Source organism: Ochlerotatus camptorhynchus, unplaced genomic scaffold, assembly GCF_037179485.1.
Source record: "Ochlerotatus camptorhynchus isolate MF236.1 unplaced genomic scaffold, CSIRO-AGI_Acam_v1.1 ptg000302l, whole genome shotgun sequence".
Classification (NCBI taxonomy): Eukaryota; Metazoa; Arthropoda; class Insecta; order Diptera; family Culicidae; genus Ochlerotatus; species Ochlerotatus camptorhynchus.
This window is the reverse complement of record NW_027040790.1, coordinates 1,075,447-1,088,065: the sequence shown is the minus strand read 5'-3', so window position 1 is coordinate 1,088,065 and position 12,619 is coordinate 1,075,447. Positions and strand designations below refer to the sequence as shown.

General features: G+C 39.2%; 1 protein-coding gene across 2 annotated transcripts in view; it reads left to right on the top strand.

Moving 5' to 3' along the window:
* SmydA-4 (SET and MYND domain containing, arthropod-specific, member 4) overlaps window positions 1-12,619 on the top strand; it is a 35,217-nt gene that overhangs the window by 16,439 nt on the left and 6,159 nt on the right. For both annotated transcript variants that reach the window (XM_065228758.1, XM_065228759.1), the window contains exons 3-4: window positions 7,333-7,487; window positions 7,560-7,700. In XM_065228758.1, the coding sequence (XP_065084830.1) occupies window positions 7,333-7,487; window positions 7,560-7,700 (296 nt within the window). The remainder of the gene's footprint in view (window positions 1-7,332; window positions 7,488-7,559; window positions 7,701-12,619) is intronic.

The following is a 12,619-nucleotide window of genomic DNA, read 5'->3' as shown; positions in this document are numbered from 1 at the left end:
ACGATAACAACTTTATTTCCTTTAATCGAACATGTTTATAACCTGAACTTGTTAAATCTTCTCATACTCTGGGAGAGTTATTAGGCTTTTGAGACCGTTTGCCTTTCTTAGCTGCTTTTGATTGTTCCTCTGCATCCTTCTTCCTTAAGCGTTCGAGAACCTCTGACGATGTTATGACCTCCACGCCGGCACATATTTTCCTTCTCTTCTGACCTCTAGTTGACGGCTGTTGCTTTACGTGTTCAAGAAGGATTTCCTCGAATGATTTACCAGGCTTACGCTTAGTGGGAGGATCTTTATTCACAAGCGATAACGGCTTCGAGCTTCCTTCAGTATTATCAAATCCATGGAAACTTGATTCACTCGAGCTATCGAGAACATACGCAGACGGTATGTTTTCCTGAGCTGGCGTATGACCTATTTCACTTGGAACTTCATTTTCGTCATTGGAAAGCTTGTTTACACTCTGTGCCTTTTGAAACCTTCTCCAGGCACCTACATCGTATTTTTCACTGGGAAGCACATTATCGCAAAACGGATAGATTCCAGATTTACCGAATCCACTTTCCAATATGGTTCGATCCATATCATTCCATACACGAGAAATGATGGCTGAAAAAACAGATTTCGGCATTTTCACCCCATAATTCTTACGTTGCCATGCTATGACTGCTTTGTCGTAGCTCAGTTTTAGTGGCTTAAACGCTGCAAGATCCATCGGCTGGAGCAAATGGCTGGTATGCGGGGGTAGCTTTAGTATGATCACTTGTTCTTTCAGAGCTTTTTCGATAAGTTTAAGCGAAGTATGTGACGAATGTCCATCGTAAATAAGGACAACAGGTCTCGCCTTCGGAATCGATTTCAAAAACACACGGTCGAAATAGTTCTCAAACGTGGTCGTTTCCATCCATCCATTCTGGGTAGCAGCATAGGACATTCCAGGAAATTCATCACTACTCTTAGCTGTCCAAGAATCCCACACATTTTTCCCTTTGAAGATAATCAGTGGTGGCAACTTGTCTCCTGCTGCATTTCCACCTAGCAATACAGAGAAATTTTCTCTGCCCGGACCCGCAGTTACCCTATGCGCCGCAGTTCCCTTTTCCCCAACCACTTTAACTCGGGATGGATCCAAACAGAAACTTGTCTCGTCGAGATTATAGATGCGAGGAGGTGGAATACCCGTGGTAATTTCCTTGACCATTTTGAAGTACTCTGATATAACGAACGGATCAACATTTCTTTTTCGAGCAATTTCTACCACTTGTGGTTTCTTTTGGGATAGTCTGTGACGTCGCATAAATCCTCTGAAGAAATCATTTCCCACGACGAAATTTTTAAATGGAGTTATCAGGCCGTTATCTTTTATATACTGTCCAATCGCCAAGAGGATTTCTTGCTTGGAAAGGCCGAAACCCCATTTCTCCATTGTTTTAATATGTGCGGCTAACTTGTCTTCAATGTTCCATGGGATTGCCGTGTCTCTTCCCAGATTGGAACTCTTTGCCCCACGTCTTCCTATCAGCCGATTATTCAATGTAGAAACCGGAATGCCGTAGCGTTTTGCTGCCTCGGTTTGAGACATTTCATGGTTTCTAATAGCCGCCAACGCCTTGAACAAGTTGTGTTTTGGGTAACCCGCACGCGCCGGTTTCCTCCGGTAATTACGAACCATGTTTACCTGGAGAGCAGAAAGAAGCTCATTCTCAAATCAGTACGTTTTCACTTGCCCCACCCGCTTTGAAAATTGATGGTGATTTTATTTGACTTTTTTTGTGTCAACACCGATTACCCTCTAGACTTTTGTCGATAAAATGAAGAACTATAAAGAAAACCAACTCACCAATGCACAAGGAAAGTATTTTCGATATCTTTTTCACAGAAATATATCAAATTAAGTGTACACGTAACCAACTTGTACCGGAGTGAAAGTTGACAGGTAAACAAACTTTTGCTCTTCTTAGCTATAGCGGTTGAATATCGGATGACTTTCACACTGAATGAAATGTTCTGAATGTTTTCGAAGGTTTATGCGTGGAAATAAATGGTACGCTTTCTCACTGAAATATATTTACATATTCTTTTTAACTTACCCCATTTACCCTCTTGCCCCACGGTACCTTAGAGGAAGAATAGCGCTCCCGTCACTTTCGAAACATCTTTTCCTTACATCTAATAGGGACACAGCTGTCAAAGCGAGAAAAAACTATGCAGTTAGATAGTTCTGTACCCGGTATTATTCAACATCGGAACAAAGGGACTACCAGCGCTATTCTTCCTTTATAGTATATTGTCGCGCTTATGTTAAATTCTCATTTGGTGACGGTCGAAGCGCGCCGCTCATAAGCGCGATTCAACCCCGCCCATAAGGATGATACACAGCTGTGTAACTTTGATAGTATTTTATGACAGCGGCTTGAGGAGCGAATCCTGGATAAAGAGCCGCCGTGTGTTAAATCAATGGGCGCAGTCGTACGGCTATAAACAGAAAACAGATGGTATAATCCCTTTTTGAGAAATTATCCTCCCACACACAATATTAGCTCTATTATTATGTTTCCATATGAATCAGTAAAAGTGACTCACTCTCTGAGGTAGTTTCGTTTTCAGTGTTTCGACTACAGGAGGTTGCTGTCTTTAGGCTGTGAACCATTTGCTTAGTTAAATTTTACTCGTGGTTAACTTTCCATCTGTCAAATTTTAACCAAAAGTTAAAAAATCCGCCAAATGGTTCAGAGCCTTAGTAAAGTTATTTAGATGGATTGACCTATTGTATACTGGACAGCTCAGATCAGAATTCTCATATATGTCAGCGCTTATGTACAATTTTGCTTTAACTTGACTGCTCTGCTACATAGAAGGTGGCTGTCTTTGAAAAAGTTGTTCAGACGAATACAGTACATTCAGAACTGTATTGTTACGTTCCAACTGGAGCTATGCGTCTGTCTTCAACTTTCATTTTATTTGCCGTTAGGGGCTGTCCATAAACTACGTAGACAGTTTAGGGGGGGGGTTGACAATTATCCACGGACCATACAAATTTTAAAAATTTTGTATGGACAATTGTCTACGCAGGGAGAGGGGGGGGGGTCAAGAATCCTAAAAAAAACTGTCTACGTAGTTTATGAACAGACCCTTACTTGGGAAATAGTGACTACACAAAGCACAAGTCGAGGGGGACGACTCTATCTACGATGCAGGAAATATTGTGTTTGGCTGTGGCTAGCTGCGCGTACGCTGAGTAGATAGAAAAAATATTTATCACGATTTTGAAGATTTCCTGCAAAAAGATGATGCGCGATGCAAGTAGATGCCAGAAATGAAAGAAAATTATTCGAAGATTTATTCGCTAGTGTGAGATTTATTGAACATCTAAAATTGAGCTTTAGATGAGTAGCCCCCCTCGGCACAAATAATGTTTTTTTTTGTCAATCACCCATACTCTAGTGTTCGTTTGAACCGTTTGAACCATACAAACACATTATTTTAGGTTCGAAGGAAAACAAGAATATGGATGAATATCTCACGATAGATACAATCTATCTCGAAAGAAAAGAGAACAAAAAATAATTAAATTTATGGAAACTATAACTATATGTTGTATATATTGGGATTAATCCATTCTATTGGTTGTTTAATATGCTTCAATGAAACAATTATACTGACATTTCATTGATTATAACAATGTTTGCTATTTCATAGATGTTTAATTGAGCATAGGTAAATATACACTAAATTTAACTTAACTTAGATGAGTTATAGTTGAAAACCACTTATCTGTCATGATTCTTCAATATAACATAACATGTTTTGCCATTACTAACATTAGTAAGTTTTTAGAAAGTTGGGTGAACGTGTTTGGAACCTGATTATCAATAATAAAGGAACTGATTTTCAAATTTTAAAAATTTAATCTTTATTTAAGGATTTATTCAACAGCCGCCCAATTTGAATAATGAATTGTTTGTTTTGGAGTTGAATTTCTTAACCCTTTTTTTCGTTATTAATATATTATTGAATAATCTCGTCCTCTAATAATCAGCAAAATCCTACGTCAACAATGCGGTTGTGCTTTTATCCTGTCCTCTCGACATTTGAAAAAGTAGGTTCATTTCCTTTGTTGCATACATCTATATTGTAAGAAAAGAGAAATTCCAAAAGGCACTCACCTTATTCGCTCTATGAGGCCGGTAAAGCACTCCTCGTATTTTCTCATGAAAATACGAGAGCTTTTAAGTGCTTTATCTTTAAGATCTTTTGTCATCACCTTTGCATGGGTCCCATCTCATTGCTCGATTCCGGGCAATGACATGGCTGACTCACTTGCTAAGGTGGGCGCTATGCAAGGCGATATTTACGATCGACAAATCGCCTACAATGAATTTTTCTTCATTTATCGTCAACAGTCGCTCACCAGCTGGCAAAATAAATGGAGTGAAGGAAGTTTGGGACGATGGCTATTCTCGATCATCCCTAAGGTGTCGAAGAGTCCTTGGTTCAAGGGGTTGGATGTGGGTCGAGACTTCATTCGTCTGATGTCTCGCCTCATGTCCAATCACTATTCGTTAAACGCTCACTTGTTTCGTGTTGGGCTGGGAGACAGCAATCTCTGTGAATGTGGACAAGGTTACCAAGACGCCGATCACATCCTTTGGTCTTGTGCTGAGCATCGTGGAGTCAGATCTGAGCTGTGCGATTCCCTTCGGGCTCGAGGTAGACAACCTAATGTTCCAGTTCGGGATATTTTGGCTAGACGTGATCTGGAGTTTATGAAACTCATATATGTTTACTTTAAGAATACTAACCTTAGATTGTAAGTTTGATTAACCTTGTGTTTAGTTTGTGTATTGTGCGTGTAGGTTTTTTTTTTAATGTTTGTCTTCAAGATGAATAGAAATAAGTTCATGTTTTAGGATTAATTAAATATTTGTATAATAAATCATATTTCAAACCTCCTTCTCCCTTTCCCCATCCAAAAAATTGTAAATCTCCACTAACCTCGAGACGACCGCGAGTAATCGGTTCAATTCCTTTAACTCTAGATTTAAGACATTAATCATGTATAATGAAAATGATAACTCGGCTCTGTAAAGTTTATTCGATTGAGCCTGTACAAATAAATTAATATAAAAAAAAGGCACTCACCTCGACTGTTGATGTTCGTACTACCCCACACGGTATGATGCGCGTTGGCATCGCAGCCGTTGATGAACGATTTGTTGTTTTCTCTGCAATGCTGGACTAACGATGCGATCTCCGGAGGAGGCACCTCAGAAGCATCACCAGCAAAATAACCCGAAGCAACTACTATCTCGGTCCCCCCCCCCCCCCTGGTGGTTGGTACATCAACCATGACTGCGACGATGTTCTGTTTGATGAATTCTGAAATAGGGTAGCATTTCAATGTTTTACTAACTAGAATAGCAGTTCTGGGTGAACTTTGCTTTTCATCATAGTATAACTTACAAGCTATTATGTCGATACCGTTTATTTTTCCTCTATTGGACCATGGCTGAGTGAGCCATGTCAAGCCCCTCCTTTTTTAACCTCCGACTTAATACAGCTGAAGCACCTTTTGCATGGTGGAGGTTCGCTTGCAGTAACCTAATGGGTTTCATTTTGTTTATTGGTTCGCTCATTTTTGCCTTTAGAGCGAGCGATAGACCCATCGTTTGATTCTCGAGTTTTGATTTTCCTGAACTGCGTTTCACCAAAACGGAAGTTCAGCACCAAGTTACGTTCCGATAGTGTCTTAAGCGAGCTTGAATCAGCGTTTAGTGTCCAGTCGGCATGTTTATTTGCGTTGGAACAATTCAGTATGTTCCAGCCTTTCGTGCGTCATTTTGACTCTCGATGAGTCCCTTAAGCCTCTCATTGCTAGATTCGGCACTTAGAGGGAAGAATGCGTGGAACAAATCCGGACGAGGGACCTCCTTCTCGCTCAGGGCAAAAACTTCTGCATTTTCCCAAGGGGCAAGAACCTTCGTCACTTCCTTTAGTCACGTGGCTGTTGCTTGATCCTTACAAACTAAGGACAAATAACCATTCTTTTAGCAGCATTTGGTGAATTTTGGTTTTACTACCTCATGTCTTTGCTCTTCGATTTTGAGCAGCAGAACATTTTGTACAGCATCAAGTTGTGCCGTGGACATTTGCTGATGGGGATAATCTAGCAACATCTTTGTAGAAGCGACCACCTGAGTCAGAATCAGCTGACGGGCCTTTGGGGGATGCTGAACGTTCCCCACTTCCATCAGCCTTTCCTTCTCTCTGGTCTGCCTCCTCCAATCGCCTCCAGCAACAGTGTAAAATTTATCAGCTAATAACGGTTGTGGTAAAAAACAAGATCATTTTCAAAATAAGCTAGGAAAAAAAAACACTTAATATAAAACCAAGCTTGAGCTTTAAAAACAATTAGTTCACACCAATTCCGTTATTGCGGCAGTGCCGTTAGAAGTTGAAACAAAACTTTGTTGGCATAATTTTTCAGCTCTTTCTTAGCCTTTCTGATAAATTTCCGTTATCAAATAGTGATGTATTGTGTGTGGGCCTTTACATTTATTGTACCTACTAGCTAGGTTTGCGCGATATATGTATGTGCAAAAAATCTGAGCAACGTTTATAAAGCCCATAGGACTGTTATTTTACTAAAAACCGCAGTGAAAACATTTGCTTTGACTTCTGTAGCGTTCAATTATTTACGCCCCTACCAATCGTCAAATTCACAACATTTCACCGTTGAAATGACCCGCAGCCACGATCCCAGAGGAAAGAAAAACAAACAATACAACGAAGAATGCATGCAACACTGATGAGCAATTAATTAAATAAACATTTAAATGAGAGCAACAGAAAAACCAACACGTAAAGGCGCCAATTCACGTACAAATAATTTAAAAAGCAGCTCACCCATCAGGCCAGGCAAACAATTTATTCTCGTCACATGACGCAAAATAATATGCACGGTCTCGGATAGTGGTGGTGCCATCTGCGGCAAAATTATCGCTCATCTACGCGTAAAGTTCCGAATTGAAACAATATTTCTCCTGTCGATACTGCTTGGGCAAAAATTCGGTCAAAATTATTTTAATTTCCATCCGACACTACCGCCACCAGGGACCGGAAAAAAAAGAATGATATTGAGATGACGAGTGATATGAATAATTATGAGATATTGGCCCCTCAGCTGTGAGCATTGCATTTTTTAAATTATAGCTGAGATAAACTATTCAATCAACCTGGTCTCGGGAGGGGAAAAATTATTTTCAATGCAAGCATAAATATTAAAAGAAATAAAAATAAATGATACTTGTAATCTGGCATTACTTGCAGAAACACCGGAAACATAAAAATCGTCAGAATGCAGCCAGTGATGGGGAGGACGAAACGGACGACATTGCCACAAAAGACTCCAATCACGTCCCCGCTCCAAAGGAAGAAAACAACAATAAACCATACATTGTGAGATTTTCCGACATTTGTGGTCGGTAAGATATATTCGCCAAGCTGAATAATGTTGAACATTTGCACACTAAATTTCCATTCCATTTATCACTTAGATACTTAGTAGCAGCGCGAAATCTCAAAGCAGGAGAAAAAATCATCGAGGTTGATCCGTTGGCCATTGGCCCTTGGGCTGCCAGTGAACCCGTTTGCATTGGATGCTACAAACGTTTTGAAAAAGGTGCCAAAATAGTAAGGTAAGTAGCCATTGTAATCGCTATAGTAGACATTAATGGCAGTAAGCTAATGTTTGATTGACATCGACATCAAAGCAGGCCAAGATGCGTTATCAACATTTAATCCGAGGATAATACCGGTTGGAGCATATACCACCATAAGTGGACACGCTGTGCCAATACGGTCTAGTTGTTGCACTACCAGGAAAAAAAAACACTTCAAAGGATTCAGAACATAGTTCTGAAGATGATTTTGAAGTTGCCTCCCTGGTACATAGAATTTTGAATTTTGAGACTTTGGAACAAATGTCCAGCAAAATTATTTATAATTTCAGGCAAAAATCGTTGCAATCCTCAATTGCAACGATTAATTCCCTTTGTACTTAGAAAAGATTTAGTTTTAGTTTTAAGTTTTAATATTTCAATTTTTCCCTCCCCTTGGCTAGTTTTTGCACCTTGCTGTTGGTGGGCGGGCTTAATTTCATGCTAGTGGAGTGTTGGAGACGGTAGGTCGGCGTTGCTGGCTTATGCCGCGATAGAATGGCGTCATGGGCAGGCAATGGGGATTACTAAGCTTCCCCTCTCTGATAAACCACTGCATGAGAGAACCAAAGATCTAGTCTAGCAGTGATAGTATCACAATTGTTACTCCTTTAATTGAGAGCCGTGTCGTAGTACGCTTACGTATAGGCACTGACGTTAGGTGTGATACTGGCGGGTTTTGTCGCAAATCACTCTTATTTTATTTATTTTTACGTAGGTAGATTCATTTGGGTTTGCAAGGGAATTATACTATTGAAATATTTCAGAAAGTGCCCAACAGTGTTCCTTCTATTTGCGTGACAAGCTTTCATTGTTGTTTCCATTGAAGTAGGGGAATTTACTTATTCTCGTCAATCTAAGCAGCGTCTGCACTTCTACTAGCATTTTCTCAGCGTCACGCACATATATGATGTGTCTGTTTGTTTACATTCATCTGCTGCTTGCTTTTCTATCCATTCCAATCGACAGAATTTTTCAAAACGTTTTGAAAGCGTTTTTACAACGCTCCAAACTTCTCAGGTGAGTGTGACTATTGTCGGCAGCCTCTTTTTCTTCGGCAACCTTCCCATTAGAACTGCGTGTTAACCAGCTGTTAACCCATTTTGTAGTGCGTATGCTTTATTTGAAGAAAAATGTAGCATTACTGGATTGCTCGATCGTTCAATTATAATCAGATTGAAGCTGAAAGGCTAAACAATCGTTTGGACACATTAAGGGAAGTGCGTTGATGGGAAAACATAGTGAAATTAACGTTTAAATTTTGGTTGCCGAAAACAGTCAATGGGTGCCGAAGCCAACATTTACCCTATTACTCAGAAAACAATGTTAAACATCATTTTTGTACATGGTATTGTAACTAATCTTATATGTGCTTCATTTTGATTTGGGATAAGTGTTTGAACTATGGCTCGGGATTTCCACTGTGGTGTGCTTCTATTGTGACATACCCATGTATTTTTGTGGGGCCACATAGTGGAAGCGTGAGAGCGTAGTTGGAACATTTACCCTATACAATATACAATTTTAAATTAGCTTGGAAACTAACTTCAAAGTGAAGGATTTTAGTCACTTGAAGGTGTCATTTGGGACTAACAAAGATATAAGATAAGATATGTAAAAGCCAGAAGTACTTGAAACACGTTAAATTGTAGTTTAAAAGCATGGGTTATGATTGTGTAGGTAGATTAGAGATTTCAGTTATTTATTAAATAAACTTCAATTATAGAATTCAGAAAGTTAATTAACATAAGAGATAGGACGCGGAGGGTCCGCTTAGGGAGGCGACTAGCATATGAAGTTGTATAATAAATCTTCCTATTTAGTGTATTTGTTAATTACAGACAATGTCAATAGCGAAAGTCATATCTTCAACCAGGCGCTTACGAACAAGTGAAGTTTTAGGAAAGATGTGTTAAATATGTTGATGGGTTTGAAATAAGAATTAGGATTGTTGTGCTTTAGTTTTCGGTAAGGTATGATGTGTCAACAAAGCCCTTTTGAGCAAATTTTCAAACATCAAATTGATTGAGTGATTTATTGAAAAACATTGCGTTGCGAAAATTGACAAGTCATACATCTAACATAGTAGTAGTAGCAGTGTCGCATAATCTTATCACAATTGCTGCAAATAGTGCTAGAGGGGCCGGCAGGGCTGAATACGGATCAAAACTAACATAACTACTAACACTAAAATGATCCCGGAACTAACACTTATCCATTGCACTTTTAGTTATATATTAGTTTTATTTTTCTACTAAGTAATCTATGCTTCTTTTTATTGTTTGGATCAAGTACAACTAATACCAATCTACCTTTATGTATGTTTTACTCCCTTTTAACCCATTATCTTTATGAATGGCGAATCATATGACGTGAGACACGTTCAAGCTGGAACTCAAAGAATTACTTCGAACAGGATGTCAAACAAATTCAGGATCAATCCAAATGAGACCAGAAACCAACAAGGCATCGGGGAGTTATATATTCTGGGAGAGGTATTTGATAAATAATCAAAAAGTGGTAAGTTAAAATCAGAGCCAAGGATCATGAGAGGTAATTTTCAATAAATCATTAATTAGTAGAAATCTCGATAACTTTTTCAAGGGAGCGTATCGGCTTTTGTAGGCGGTGCGTTTGGTCGTCGATTTGGCTTAACTGGTGGCTCGCCCACGCAGGCTGGCACTATCATCAGATAGGGGAAATTTTCCTCTACCTGCTGGTGGTGTTGATAAGCGTGTGCGAGCTGCCGGTTGCGGCAGGTCGACGATCGGATGCATTGTTTGCAGGAGCTGGTGCTTCCCTTTGAAAAAGTAATCGGGAAATAACCATATTATATTGATATTGATTATTAATTTTTTTGATATTGATATTGATATTACTATTTTTATATATCAATGAAATTTGTCATGACAGAGTAACAGATGGGGAAGGACAATCGACACAAGTTGACACAATAAACAAGACAAGTGGGGGTTAATACACAAGACAAAATGACAAAATAAGTGACGACAGAAGACAAGACTGGGACAAAAACCAACCTTTTAAAAAAAAACAAAAATGCGCAAATATATTATCAAAACTATTTGGATCAGCACAAAAACAACAGTGATCAAACGGGCACCATAGCCTAGGAACGTCTCTGTGTGTTGATTTAAAATAGAGGCTCATAGAAGCAAAATTTATCAATAAAAGGGGTCCAGTGTAGAGTTTTAGCAAGTTGCTGCCACTGTGATTACCAAAAAAAAAAAAAAAGTTTTAATATTTCAATTTTTACACTGACATGCAGGTTTAAAAAACCTGTTTAAAATACTGAATTGCCAATGCAGGAACAATGTTAAAACACTTAGATATAACATAAAAATTAAGGCTGGTAAGTTACTATAATAGCTGGAGCACCTAGGTTAAAATGAAATGTAATTTATTTTGAATTTGGAGCAAATAAGGAGTTAAAAAAAATAAGTAGGATCCTCGAAGAGTAACGTCCAGCGCACCACGGCAAGATTGTGGCTAAAGACGTAGGGGAAATGTTGACTTCGGCAATACCTTAACCTATTATCGTCAGGGGGTAAGCAAAGTCCTAGAGCACTTAAATTTGGCCAATGGATGCTCTCAATTACAATGTATCCACATACCAAAATTGAGCCCTCAAGGACGTTGTTTACCCCCTGACGATAATAGGTTAAGGTATTGCCGAAGCAAACATTTCCCCTATAAGAAGCAGAAAAAGCCAAAGCGGAGTGAAAATCAAACCACATCCGTCAAAACAAGTGCTCGGAACTTATACGACCAATTGCTGTGCGAAAAATCGGTGAGCGTGATTATGGACGATGAATCATACGATACATTTGATTACAAAACTCTTCCTGGTGATCAATACTACACCGTTCGTGATGGACACTTCGTTGACGACGAGGATAAGTCAATGTTTACAGAAAAATTCGGTAAAAAGGCTATGGTTTGGCAAGCTTCAAGGAGATGAATCCGCCAATCGAAACTTTTTGGGCTCTGACCAAAGCATTTTTGTGGAAACAAAAGGCAGCGGATTCCGTTACAAAGTTTGCGAAAGTCTGGGAAAATGTATCCAAAATTGTTGGAAAGACAACTGTGCTGAAGCTAATGAGTAGCGTGAGATCAAAAATTCACTCCTTGGCTTACGACTGATCGGATCTCGGATTTTCTACGTTAAACTGTAAGTGAATACTATAGAGAACATGAATACGAAATAAAAATCTAATTTGCAGTAAACAGAGTAACGGTATCGTTTTTTTAAATCATGCTTAGACATTCTGGGACACCCTATCAACTCCAACTTACGTGTTTTTCAAAACAAATTTAATTGGTTTGCTCTTAGAATCACTAGAAGAGCTGCTGAACTATCATCTGGGGAACTGTTTATATTAATTAATCTTTAAATAGTACGAGAAAAAATGCTGTATGATCAGTGTTTTCCCGATTTTGTCAGCCCCTTCTCAAATTTTAGACAAAAACGGGAAACTGACCAAATCGGGAAAAAATTTCGCATTATTTTTTGATCAAAACTATTACAAATTAATGAAATCCTTATAGGGTACAGCGTGCTATGGGATAATATGACCAACAGTGCTTATTTATGCGTGCTTTCCGTACTCTAACGGCCTCTCTCCGATTTAAGCACTCGCTGTCCTCCGCCGGATGATGCCGATAGGGATCATTCCAACGATAGCACATACTGCTTCCGATGAGATGGTTCTATACGCACTCACGGTTCGCATGACCATGAGCCGGAACGTCCTGCTCAGTTTCCTCTGGTTCTGCTTCGTTTCCAGTGCTGCAAACCAGGCTGGACCTCCATACCTCATTATGTAGCCAGAAGACGCCTCTTGATATTGCTGGGAATAGAGTTGTTCAGCATGATTCTA